At 40.5% G+C, this 14,320-nt stretch overlaps 1 protein-coding gene across 3 annotated transcripts in view; it reads right to left on the reverse strand.

Annotated features, from left to right (window-relative positions):
- The window catches only part of MCUB (mitochondrial calcium uniporter dominant negative subunit beta), a 99,178-nt gene that overhangs the window by 12,134 nt on the left and 72,724 nt on the right, over positions 1 to 14,320 (reverse strand). For 2 of the 3 annotated variants that reach the window (XM_012179513.4, XM_004009625.5), the window contains exons 2-3: positions 3,002 to 3,077; positions 2,309 to 2,479 (exon numbers count right to left, since the gene is read on the reverse strand). In XM_012179513.4, coding sequence (XP_012034903.1) covers positions 2,309 to 2,479; positions 3,002 to 3,077 — 247 coding nt within the window. Of the gene's footprint in view, positions 1 to 2,308; positions 2,480 to 3,001; positions 3,078 to 14,320 lie in introns of those variants that run through there. The other variant, XR_009600978.1, reaches the window with a different exon arrangement.

Here is a 14,320-nt window from a genome sequence, read left to right on the forward strand (position 1 = left end):
TGTCTGCTTCTCAGCAGTTCTTTTGTTCCAGAAGGCGGCAAGTCAAGTCTGCACCTGGGTCTGTTCCTAGAATTTGGCTGTTTGGGTTCCTGTTCATCAGCTGGGGTGAGATCATCTTCCCAGGAATTGCCAAATAACTCCACCCACGTTATGGGCAAAACTGTGACAAGCTTAGAACACTCTTTTCAAGCCCAAATTAAATGCCGGCAAATTCCACCCACAGAGCCTCTTTAAAAAAAAAAAAAAAAAAGATCAGCAACACACCAAATCCACTTTATCTGATTTGCAAGTGTCATTTAAAATTTACATTTAAATGACTTCAAACCCACTCCTTAAAATAGAATAATAAAAAGAAATCAGCTGAGAATGTATCTCCTACTAATACAGGATCAGCTAGAGACGGATATGAAACACTTTTGAGGAGTTCATGATACAGTGATGAATTTTTCACCTATTCTTGGGCAAGTACTGACATGAACCCCAAGAAAGTGTTTTCACTCAGTCCAAAGAGCACCTGCACTCTAAGAATTCTGGCGTTTTTCTGGCGCACACTCCAGGCGGGCACTGTGTTTGGTGCCCTTCTGAATTCTGCCTCTTCTGAGGAAGCCAGGCCTTGCCCCATAGGGAAGGCCCTGGGGATTCGGTGTTCCTGCGACTGGCAAGAATATGCCAAGGATGAAGTATTAGGCCATGTGGCCACAGGGCTAAATCCTCATTTCTCTGACCTTGGTTTTACCAGGAAGAAACTCCCCTTCCAGTTGAATCCAAAGTCCTTCCAACAACCTACATGGAGGCTTTCCCTGGTCTGCCCTACCCCTCCTACCTGTATCCAGCTCCCTCCCTTTATGGCTGAGGGTGGAGTTAGCTCCCACCTGAGGGTCTCTGTCTGGAAAGCTCTTCTCCCATCCCTGTCATATCTCTTCCAGGTCTTCACTCAAATGTGACCTTAGTGAGTACCTCCCCCAAACACACACACTCCCACCTCCCCACCACTCTGCTTTTTCACTGTAACACTTACTATCTAATATATAAATTTAAAATGTATATAATTTATAAATTAAATATTTAATTTATTTTGTTTCTTTCTCCTTGTAAAATGTTAGTTCCATAAGAACAGGAGTTTAATCTCTATTGTTCTTTGCTGTCTGTAGCATCTAGAACAAGGCCTGGCATATAGGATTAATACACAGGAACCTCAATTAAATAGTCTGGAGACCAGAAGGGGGAGCTCTCACATCCTGTAAGGGCGCCACAGCCCGGCACGAAGACGAGTGCCTCTTCTTTCCCAAGGACCCAGCCAATGAAACGTCAGGGACCCCCTGTTCGCTACTGTTCTCCCCTCTTCCTTTCCTTCTACAGAAGCAGCCTCCTTTCCTTGTCTCGCAAGTCCTCACACATGGCTCTTGTGAGCGGCTGCAGACAATCAACCGCAGTTCTCCACTCTCTGCACTAAACCCATCTTTGCTGGAGAAATATCTGGCAATCTATTTGTTTCAGGTCAACTTCTGTCAGCTGCTCAATGTTTGTTAAGTAAATAAGCTGTTAATCTCTACTCTTCCAACTTTTATATCTATCCCTTACTTGGTTCTGAACTTGGACAGGGAAGAACGTTAATTTCCTTTCCAAAACTGTAATAGTCATCATTAACTTTTAAATAAGCTTATTCTAAGAATGTAATACTACAATAAAATAACAGTGTAAATTTATTCATTTGTTTATATTTATAGTAGACTGGTATATTGGGCTGGGGTAAAGAATTCTTTATTCTCTTTTAGGGGCAGTAGGGCCTGCTTTTATATCCTTAGATCATACAAATATAAAAGCTATATCCTAGATTTATTTAAAAGTCTTATCTAATTAACTACCTCTGCTGGTTTCAAACTAGTTTCCTGAGAATTAATTCTGTCAAAAAACACTCGAAACCATAACTGCTTTATAGCAAAGATCAATGAACTATTTGTGTGTTATTCACTGTCTATTTCATGAATCATGGAGCCTGCATTTCATTTTCTAATTATTCACATTTCTTATAGACAACTAGATGCTAATTACTATGTCACTAAAATTTTCTCAGAGAAAAATTTGGGGGCTAAGTTTATGAAATTAATAACCAAAACATGAATTAAACTTATTCCATTTCTTTTTTCTCCATTAGAGTTCATTTTTTTATACAACTCATGTTCAAAAATGAAGGACTCAGTAAAGACCAACCATTTATTATATAGTAACTTTCTAGAAAGTAAAGAAACAAAACAAAGGTTCAAAAGAAGAGAAAAAGACAAAGTTGGAAATACATATATATATATACCTGCTGTGAAGATGGCAGCTGTTCTGATACCTTTATCTTCATTTTGTAGGTCCTGAAGGAATGAACCAACTGTTGATAACATTGGCTTGACTACAAATTGACAGCGCTCTTTTCTGGACGGCAAAGTAAGTGTTATCAAGGGAAGGCCATGTTTATAATTAATTGTGATTTCTGTTATGAAAAAAAAAGTTGATAGTAGAGGATGGATAAAATTTACTTTAAAAAATAACTTTAAAATTATTATTAAACATTATGAACAACAAAATTCTAAAAGGAATACCTAAATATGGAATTCATAACCCTCTGAATTCCTGTAATAATTTGTATCGCTCTCATAGTACCTTCATTATACTAGTTAACATATTCCCCCCACCATTTTATTAACATCTTATTAAGTGTGTGCCACACTTTGTTATAATTATCTGCTTAGAGTCTTCCCAGGTAAAAATTTACTGAGGGCAGAAACTACTTCCAAGTCATCTCTAACTCCTTTGATGACTGGGATGGGAGTTTGCCAAAAGACATCAGAGATCTTACGGGAGCAGAGAAAGCAGAAACTCAACTCTGATTGGGGGAAGAGTGGAAGGGGCAACACAAGAAAAGTCTGTTTTGCTCAAAACTCACATTTCTCACTTAATTTAGAAAGATGAAAAATTAGCCTAGGGAAATCAAAGAAGTGATAAGAAAGCTTACCGTCAGATGGCACCAGCGTACTATAAAGATTTGATTGATAGAATTTCAGGTTTCCACACAGTTTCACACACAAAACCTGTAATGATATGTGATTATCCATGTATAAGAGTATAATATAAAAAGTAGGGGAAGGTAGCAACTACCCTCCTATAAAATGTTTTTTAAATGTAAGTGGTAAAAGTTAAAGCCCCTCCCTTTACTTTTTCACAGTTCCCCAACTTTCCCCAAAGATAACCACAATAGAGGTGACGAAGACTCGCTCCTGGACCAAACTTTAGTTGGGATCCTCTGAGCCTGACTAAATCCCAACCTGTGCATGTTCTCTAGGAGTTAAGCAAGGATATTGTCAAGTTAGCTTAGCCACCCCCTCCCCCCCCACACACACAGCCCTCAGTATCTGATCAAATTCCTCATCCTCCACCATTCCCCAGGTATTATCTGATCACCCCCGTCTGTCTTCAACAAGGATCCTGCCAGGTCAGTTAGCAAAAAATTACCCTATCCTCTTAGTAATTTCCCATCCACCGCCTCACCCCAACGCGTACCCAACTTTGCTCCTTGGACACAAATCCCCACTTTTCCCTGCTGTATTCAGAGGTGAGCCCAATCTCTCCCCCCTACATCAAAACCCCACCATGGCAGCCCCCTGAATAAAGTCTACCTCACATTCCTTAACAAGTGTCATGAATAACTTCTTCTCTCACAGTGGTTTGGTGTATAGCCTCCCAAGTGTTTTTCCATATACTGCCACCTTCACATGCAAGTTAAATTGTATGCTAGAGTTAAATTTAATGCTAACGACAGTTTATAAGTCAGGTTCCTAGACGCCAATGATGATACATTGCTCATAAAGCACTTATTGTTTAATGTGCTGATGAAGTTTCTGTACCACTACTGAAGAAATCATTTTAGAGGCAGTCATTAGGCAACCAGGAAATGCTGAAAGCAGGGAAAGTGCCCAGGGGAAAATATCAAAGCTTTCTCAAGCTTCTGCATACCTAATAATTATCATCTGGACACCATAATATTGTCCATTGCTAAATAAACAGGGCTTGTTAAAAGCACAGCTTCCTGGACTCCACTCCCAGAGATTTTTGATCTAGTAAGTCTGAGGTAGGGGTATGAGATTTTGCATTTTTTAATATAAATTTAATTGGAGACTAATTACTTTACAATATTGTGTTGGTTTTGCCATACATTGACATGAATCTGCCATGGGTTCCCCATCCTGAACCCCCCTCCCACCTCCCTCCCCATCCCATCCCTCTGGGTCATCCCAGTGCACCAGCCCTGAGTACCCTGTCTCATCAAACCTGGACTGGCGATCCATTTCACATATATTTTACATGTTTCAGTGCCATTCTCCCGTATCATCCCGCCCTCTCCCTCTCCCACAGAGTCCAAAAGACTGTTCTATACATCTGTGTCTCTTTTGCTGTCTCGCATACAGGGTTATCGTTACCATCTTTCTAAATTCCATATATATGTGTTAGTATACTGTATTGGGACTTCCCTGGTGGCTCAGACGGTAAAGCGTCTACCTACAATGCGGGAGACCTGGGTTCAAGCCCTGGGTCGGGAAGATCTCCTGGGGAAGGAAATGGCAACCCACTCTAGTATTCTTGCCTGGAAAATTCCATGGACAGAGAAGCCTGGTAGGCTACAGTCCATGGGGTTGCAAAGAGTCGGACACGACTGAGCGACTTCATACTGTATTGGTGTTTTTCTTTCTGGCTTACTTCACTCTGTACAATAGGCTCCAGTCTCATCCACCTCGTTAGAACTGATTCAAATGTATTCTTTTTAATGGCTGAGTAATATTCCACTGTGTATATGTACCACAGCTTTTTTTTTTTTTTTACTTTTGTCATTTTATTATTTTTTTTAATTTTTATTTTTACTTTATTTTACTTTACAATACTGTATTGGTTTTGCCATACATTGACATGAATCCACCATGGGTGTACATGCGATCCCAAACATGAACCCCCTCCCATCTCCCTCCCCACAACATCCCTCTGGGTCATCCCCATGCACCAGCCCCAAGCATGCTGTATCCTGCATCGGACATAGACTGGCGATTCGATTCTTACATGATAGTATACATGTTTCAATGCCATTCTCCCAAATCATCCCAACCTCTCCCTCTCCCTCTGAGTCCAAAAGTCCACTATACACATCTGTGTCTTTTTTGCTTATCCATTGGTCTGCTGATGGACCTCTAGGTTGCTTCCATGTCCTAGCTATTATAAACAGGAAATTTTACCTGTGCTGTGATGAACATTGGGGTACACATGTCTCTTTCAATTCTGGTTTCCTTGGTGTATATACCCAGCAGTGGGATTGCTGGGTCATATGGCAGTTCTATTTCCAGGTTTTTAAAGAATCTCCACACTGTTCTCCATAGTGGCTGTACTAGTTTGCATTCCCACCAACAGTGTAAGAGGGTTCCCTTTTCTCCACACCCTCTCCAGCATTTATTGCTTGTAGACTTTTGGATAGCAGCCATTCTGACTGGCTTGAAATGGTACCTCATTGTGGTTTTGAATTGCATTTCTCTGATAATGAGTGATGTTGAGCATCTTTTCATGTGTTTGTTAGCCATCTGTATGTCTTCTTTGGAGAAATGTCTGTTTAGTTCTTTGGCCCATTTTTTGACTGGGTTGTTTATTTTTCTGGAATTGAGCTACAGGAGTTGCTTGTATATTTTTGAGATTAATTCTTTGTCAATTGCTTCGTTTGTTATTATTTTCTCCCATTCTGAAGGCTGTCTTTTCACCTTGCTTATAGTTTCCTTTGTTGTGCAGAAGCTTTTAAGTTTAATTAGGTCCCATTTGTTTATTTTTGCTTTTATTTCCAATATTCTGGGAGGTGGGTCATAGAGGATCCTGCTGTGATGTATGTCTGAGTGTTTTGCCTATGTTTCCTCTAGGAGTTTTATAGTTTCTGGTCTTACGTTTAGATCTTTAATCCACCTCGAGTTTATTTTTGTGTGTGGTGTTAGACGGTGATCTACTTTCATTCTTTTACAAGTGGTTGACCAGTTTTCCCAGCACCATTTGTTAAAGAGATTGTCTTTTCTCCATTGTATATCTTGCCTCCTTTGTCGAAGATAAGGTGTCCATAGGCACGTGGATGAGAATTTGCACTTTTAATAAGCCCCGGGGTTATACTCAAGTTATAGGTATGAAGACCATACTTCAGAATAGCTGGGTTCTAGAAGACCCTCTGTGGCTTTCGGGTCACTACTTCTAAATTTCAGCATAGAATCATTCTGAAATCCCAATTTTAGTGCTGGACAAGGGCTACTGCCTTCAAATGATATTCAGTATCAGGTCAAAAGACAACTCAGGCTTCTCTTTCATCGCATCTTTTTCCTAAATACAATTCTAACCACTTCACTTAAAAACCCTGAAGACTTCAGTAGCTTATATAAAGTACTGATAGAAAGCACAGTGACCCCATAGTTGAAAAGACTGGTATTCTATGATGGCAGGAGATCACAGATAAGTCATAGGACTGTGCTTTTGTTCTCGGAAGCCTTAGGTGGGGATACCCGTATCTTGTGGGTCTTGTGGAGTCAATAAAAGGATTAAACAACACAAAGTATCAAGCAAGCGTCAGGTACAGTCTGTGAGCCTCACCTGAGCAGTACAGGCCCCCTCCTCCCTACAGCTCCATCGCTTATTATTCTCCTTCAGTAGGGACCTGGGCCCCAGCCAGATGAGCTGCGTGTCACTGACGTATTAAAATGCCTTCTTTGCTCCCTTCTGCCTAACAGACTCTGTCTTTCCCTCTGTGCCCAGCTCTAAGCCCTTCTTCAGGGTCAGGATGGATAAGTGTGATGGCTCTGCCATCAGAACCAAGTTGGAATCCCAGCTTCAAGACACACTAACTGCCATGATCTCTGACATGTAGAGGAAGTTTCAGGAAGAAATGGGTTCTAAGAGAAACAAAAGGGCAAGTTTTCTAGTAGAAAAAAAGAAAAGAAAAAGAGCCAGGGGTTTAGTAAGAAAAGGAAAACATGAGAAAGATCTGTTTGAGTTTCAAAGTAAAAGGGAGGCAGGTGTTAGTGGAAAGGAAATGTATTATGATCATATGTTGGGCCAATTAACAAGATCAGATTGCTTTGAGAGTTTTAACATATTTTAGATTATGTATCTTTATTATTAAGTAAAACAAGATGTAATTCCCACTCAAGACAGTATAAATTAATACTTAAGCAGCACTTCTGCTCCATGTTCAAAAAGAATACACGTTCCCCTTGTAGCAACACCAAGAGCAAAACAATGTGATAAGCAAGACTCAGGCAAGTAGGGAGTCCACTAAGGTTCTCTATTCTGCAGGAAAAGGGTTTCAGTGGAAAATGATGCACTGTGTATACCACACTTTCCCTGGGGAGGGAAGTATTAATGATTTTATTTTTATTTCTTTTTCAATCAATATATTTTTACTGAAGTGCAGTTGATTTACAATGTGTTAATTTCTCCTGTACAAAAGTGAATCAGTTATATATATATATGTATATCAGTTCAGTTCATTCCAGTCGCTCAGTCGTGTCTGACTCTTTGCGACCCCATGAATTGCAGCACGCCAGGCCTCCCTGTCCATCACCATCTCCCGGAGTTCACCGAGACCCACGTCCATCGAGTCCGTGATGCCATCCAGCCATCTCATCCTGGGTCGTCCCCTTCTCCTCCTGCCCCCAACTCCTCCCAGCATCAGAGTCTTTTCCAATGAGTCAACTCTTCACATGAGGTGGCCAAAGTACTGGAGCTTCAGCTTTAGCATCATTCCTTCCAAAGAACACCCAGGGTTGATCTCCTTCAGAATGGACTGGTTGGATCTCCTTGCAGTCCAAGGGACTCTCAAGAGTCTTCTCCAACACCACACTTCAAACACATCAATTCTTCGGTGCTCAGCCTTCTTCACAGTCCAACTCTCACATCCATACATGACCACAGGAAAAACCATAGCCTTGACTAGATGGACCTTAGTAGGCAAAGTAATGTCTCTGCTTTTGAATATACTATCTAGGTTGGTCATAATTTTTCTTCCAAGGAGTAAGCATCTTTTAATTTCATGGCTGCAGTCACCATCTGCAGTGATTTTGGAGCCCCCCAAAATAAAGTCTGACACTGTTTCTACTGTTTCCCCATCTATTTCCCATGAAGTGATGGGACCAGATGCCATGATCTCAGTTTTCTGAATGTTGAGCTTTAAGCCAACTTTTTCACTCTCCTCTTTCACTTTCATCAAGAGGCTTTTGAGTTCCTCTTCACTTTCTGCCATAAGGGTGGTGTCATCTGCATATCTGAGGTGATTGCTATTTCTCCCGGCAATCTTGATTCCAGCTTGTGTTTCTTCCAGCCCAGCGTTTCTCATGATGTACTCTGCATAGAAGTTAAATAAGCAGGGTGACAATATACAGCCTTGATGTACTCCTTTTCCTATTTGGAACCAGTCTGTTGTTCCATGTCCAGTTCTAACTGTTGCTTCCTGACCTGCATACAGATTTCTCAAGAGGCAGGTCAGGTGGTCTGGTATTCCCATCACTTTCAGACTTTTTCACAGTTTATTGTGATCCACACCGTCAAAGGCTTTGGCATAGTCAAGAAAGCAGAAATAGATGTTTTTCTGGAACTCTCTTGCTTTTTCAATGATCCAGTGGATGTTGGTAATTTGATCTCTGGTTCCTCTGCCTTTTCTAAAACCAGCTTGAACATCAGGAAGTTCTTCCATAACAGAGTTCCTCAGATTTTAAACAACAGACTCATTTTCTCAGGATTCTGAAAGCCAGGATTCCAGGGTAAAAGTGTCCACAGAGTTGGTTTCTTCTGAGGCTTTTCTCCTTGGCTTGCAAACGGCCACCTTCTGTCCGTGTCCCCACAGGGTCTTCCTCCGCGTGTGCGTGTCGGTGTCCAGAGCTCTCCTTGCAAAGACACCAGTGATGCTGGATCAGGGTCCACACTTATGACCTTATTTTAACTTAATTACCTCTTTCAAATACAGTCACATTCTGAGGTCCTGGGGGTTAAGATGTCAACATATGAGTTTGGTGGGGAAGGGAGGACACATTTCAGCCCATAACTGTATTCTCCTGGCTGGGTTTAGTTCCCTTCTCTCTAGGAAGTTCTTTAGCAAAGATGTGTGGGAAAGAGACTATGTGCATCTCTGTACATCTGAAAAATCTCTTCACTTCCTTCAACCTTAAGTAACATTCCTAAAGATGATGTTTTAGGTTGATTGTTATTTTCCCTTAGCACCATAAGAATCTTTATACATCCATTTATCATGTATTTATTGAGTCCCTATACTGTGTCAGGTACTGTACTATTCCAGGGGCTGGGAATACACCAGTCAACCAGGGAGTATTCAACTCTAGAGGGAGGAAAAAGCATTTGTGCAGTTGTGTGAAGATAAGTTTTCATTTCTCTTGGGTCAACTGCTAGGAGTGGGAATGCCTGGGTCACATGGAAGTGTGTGTTTAATCTTTTAAGAAACTGCTGAAGTTTTCCAGAATGGTTGTACCGAAGGGGATGACAGAGGACGAGATGGTTGGATGGCATCACCGACTCAATGGACATGAGTTTGAGTAAACTCCAGGAGTTGGTGATGGATAGGGAAGCCTGGCGTGATACAGTCCATAGGGTCGCAAAGAGTTGGACATGACTAAGCAATTGAACTGAACTGTACCATTTTATGTTCAATGTATGAGACTGATTGCTTTTTAAAGTTTTAAAGTTTCTATATCATTCTGTTTTATACCTGGGTGAAGTATTGTCTAATTCACTAATTCTCTTTTCTGTTGACTTTATCTAGTCTAGAATTTATCTAGCTCATTAAACTGGGTTTGTTACATGTATATAGATTCTTTTCCATTTCTAGAAATCTTAGTTGATCCAACTTACTAATATTTGTTTTATTTCTACAAGTTTAATATCGTAATTTCTTATCAGTTTTCTGGAAGCTAATTCTCCTGTTTATCTCTTTGAAGACTCTATAATTTGTGTTAAAGTCAGTTTCAGATGACTCTCTTTACTTTCCCTAAATGGAATTAATCTTCTTAATAAACTTGGTTCCTTCTTAGCATTTAATTTCTCATATAGTAAAATTCTGGGTTACAGACTCTAAGTACGAGTTTATTTTTCATTCTGTCCTCACTGCTTTCTGACTAGTAATTTTATATTCCTTCCAACTAGGCTTTTGTAGCCAGAGCTCAGAAATGGTTCTTAAGTTGCCATCTAAAGGTCCCTGACTAGGTTGCAGTGATATTGGATGTATCACAGATTAGGTCATCATATCACTGGGAATCTTGACTCAATCTTGTCATGGGCTACTTTAGTCTTTCCTACCCCCAAAGAGTCAAACTCTCAGTTACTTCTGTTCTGGACAGAAGACAATTTGGGGGAAAAAATAAAAATATGACTCTCATACAGTTATAAGAATGAATATGCATTAAAAAATTTATTCTACTCTTATGATATGAAGGAGCCAGGCACATGTTTTATCCAGTTAAAAGGAAAAGTCAAAACATCACAAATTTATATGGAGGAAAGAATGTTAAGATGAACTACCGGTAGAGATAAAACTGGTGTTTGGGATGAGGTGGGGAACTCAGGTTACTATCAGACTGGACAAAATTTGTATACCTACCAATTACCTACAGTTTACAAATAGTTCCAAGTTTCCTCTTGAGGAAAGTGAAAGAGGAAAGTGAAAAAGTTGGCTTAAAGCTCAACATTCAGAAAATGAAGATCATGGCATCCAGTTCCATCACTTCATGGCAAATAGATGTGGGAACAGTGGAAACATTGGCAGACTTTATTTTTTGGGGCTCCAAAATCACTGCAGATGGTGACTGCAACCATGAAATTAAAAGACACTTACTCCTTGGAAGAAAAGTTATGACCAACCTAGACAGCATATTCAAAAGCAGAGATATTACTTTGCCGACTAAGGTCCGTCTAGTCAAGGCTATGGTTTTTCCAGTAGTCATGTGTGGATGTGAGAGTTGGACTGTGAAGAAGGTTGAGCACCAAAGAATTGATGCGTTTGAACTGTGGTGTTGGAGAAGACTCGAGAGTCCCTTGGACTGCAAGGAGATCCAACCAGTCAATGCTGACGGAGATCAGCCCTGGGATTTCTTCGGAAAGAATGATGCTAAAGCTGAAGCTCCAGTACTTTGGCCACCTCATGTGAAGAGTTGACTCATTGGAAAAGACTCTGATGCTGGGAGAGATTGGGGGCAGGGGGAGAAGGGGACGACAGAGGACGAGATGGCTGGATGGCATCACTGACTCGATGGACGTTAGGCTGAGTGAACTCTGGGAGTTGGTGATGGACAGGGAGGCCTGGCGTGCTGCGATTCATGGGGTCACAAAGAGTCGGACACGACTGAGTGACTGAACTGAAGAAACTAATACAGAACCAAAGCTGTAAAATATGTTAATAAACTACTTATAGTAAGAAATTTTAAACCATTTTTTCTGTGTTAAAATGAGTGGAAAGCTAAACAAGATGTGGCATGCTATCTTTGGTGGATTCTTAGAACATGTGAAGATCCTCATCACATCAGAAGAAGGGCAAAAATAGTTAGAAACCAAGACTTTCTTAGGAAAGTTATAACTGAGTATGTTAAACCCTTAAAGGAAACCATTCATACACAATCTGTAGTTTCTACAGTGGTAGAAAAGGAAAAAATAACACACTTTTTCAAGAAAAGTAGAATAAAGAAGCAAAAAGCCCTACAGAAACCAGAAAAATTTAAAAAAAAAAAAGATGAAAAGAAATATAATAAAATCACAGTGGAAACTTGGCAATAGAGAAAACGAGCATCCACAATCCCACCACCCCTAGCCTATGCCAGCCTTTCCAGAGATATATATCCTCATATAATCACAGAGCTGATCATTAGTGTTTTATAAGTATTTTCTTCATTAAAAACTTTTCATAAACAAAATAAATAGCTCTATAACCACATATCCTACAGGTATAGCAGAATTTACTATTTACCTATTGTTGGACATTTTATACATTTCTACAAATTTTTTTCCATGTCAGAGAGTATAATGCATGCTCATTTTAGAAAATCTATAAATCACAGACTTTCAAAAAGAAGAAAATAAAAATCACCAATAAGGTCATTATCTAGAGTCTCACTTCTCAGGTGGTGCTAGTGATAAAGAACCTGCTTGCCAATCCAGGAGACATAAGTGACGTAGGTTCGATTCCTGTGTCAGGAAGATCCCCTGGAGAAGGGCATGGCGACCCACTCCAGTATTCTTGCCTGGAGAATCCCATGGACAGAGGAGCCTGGTGAGCTTCAGTCCATAAGGTCACAAAGTGTCAGACACGACTGAAGCAACTTAGCACGCACACACCATAGTTATATACCTTCTAGTTTATTTCCTATGTATACTGTATTTTGTTTTCACCACTACAACTAAACTGACTCAAAATATCTTTGCAGGTAAATCTTTGTTAGGATTTTTTCCTTTAGGGTAGACTGCAGAATGTCTGAATCATAAAGTAGTAATAGTTTTAGGATCCTGATATCATATTACCAAACTTTGGGAGTAATATTTTATTTTTTTCATGTTGTTTTAGTCAGAATAACCATGAAATTATTAATCTGAATCCAAACAAGCAAACTTGCATAAAGTTCAGAATCAAACAATAACAGACCCAGGTGGGCATCCCTGGAACGAGAAGTTTCCCTCTGGAGGCGCATCCCCAGACAGGCTCACCAGACATATTCACCAAGACAGCCCACAGGTACCACAAGCTCAGCAGCTCCTCAACTGAGCTTTCTTCTTCGTCCGTGGACCTGATCTTCTCCTTGATGGACTCACACCACTAATTACCAGTCATTAGAACCAGAGGCCTGAGTGTTACCTCAAACAGTTACTATTCCATAAAGTCACCTGGTAGACCAGTAGTTATAACTGAATGGTCACTAAGGCCTGCTGGTTCTACTTCTTCATAGCACCCCCAGATCCATCCTCCCCTCTCCATGCCCACTTCCATTGCCCTAGTTCAGATCCTCACCATCTCCCCCAGATCACTGTAATGGCTTCCTAACCAGTCTCTCCACCAATCCATTCCAGGTTAAGATCTCTACTTTTCTAAAATTACATAAAGTCAAACTAGGTCAAGATTTTAAAACCTCTATTTGTTCTCTGTTGCAAAGGGAAATCATTCCGAAGTACACTTTCCATGAGCTGATTCTCAGCAGCTTCTCCCACCTCCCCTTAGCAACACCAGCACTGCCCACCTCCCAACCCTCTATTTCAGATATGCCGAGGGTGTTTCTCAAGTAAGGAACACTGTTCATGCCTCCTTGTCTTCGCACTGTATTCCCATCCTGCCTAGGAAGCCCTGCCTGGTGTACCCGCCTTGCATGTCAGCTCTTACTCTGAACACGCTCATGTTCCCTCTGTAAAGCCTACAGAACTTCATCTGAGCCCACCATTGCACCCTCCCCCCCTACTGCAGTCAAGGGATCATCCCTTAGAAAGGCCAGTCCCTCCTCAGATACTCTCCACCTTACACATCGCAAAGCTTTTTCTAACTCCCCCTTAATCACTGCCTCTCACACTCACTCCTCCCTAACCCCTGGCCACCAAAGATCCTTGTACTGTCTCCACAGTTTTGCCTTTTTCAGAATGTCATACAGTTGGAATTATATAGCAGGTAGCCTTTTCCGATTGGCTTCTTTCACTTAGTCATACACATTTAAGATGGTTCAATGTCCTTTCTTTGTTTTTTTAATTTTTTATTGAAATATGTTTCACATATAACATTCTGTAAATTTAAGGTGTTCAGATATTGATTTGATGCATTTATATATTGTAATATAACTGCCACTGTAGCAACAGTTAGCAGCTCTATCATATCTCATAATTATTTCTTTTTTGTGGTAGGACTAATTAAGATCTAGTTTCTTATAATCATTGAACTTGCTAACACAACACTACTGTCTACATTGCTCATTTCCTTTTAGTGCTTTAATATCCCTTTATCTGGATGTATCACAGTTTATCTATTGATTAACTTAGTTGAATGCTTCAAGTTTTGGCAATTATGAATAAGGCTGCTAAAAATATCCATGTGCAGTTACTTCTCAGATTTTAATTATCAGAGTATTGGAACACAAGGAGATTAAGTGATCTGTCTGAAGTCACACAGCTAATGAGTGAGCACGGTAAAGCTATCAGGAACCCCCCACCCACCCACCCACTCACCCCCCGCTACTTTTTAAATTGTTTCACTGCACTGTCATCCTGTGAGAAAATGGATCCTGGCTCAGGTTATCAC

The sequence above is a fragment of the Ovis aries genome, chromosome 6 (genome assembly GCF_016772045.2).
Source record: "Ovis aries strain OAR_USU_Benz2616 breed Rambouillet chromosome 6, ARS-UI_Ramb_v3.0, whole genome shotgun sequence".
NCBI classification, from domain to species: Eukaryota; Metazoa; Chordata; class Mammalia; order Artiodactyla; family Bovidae; genus Ovis; species Ovis aries.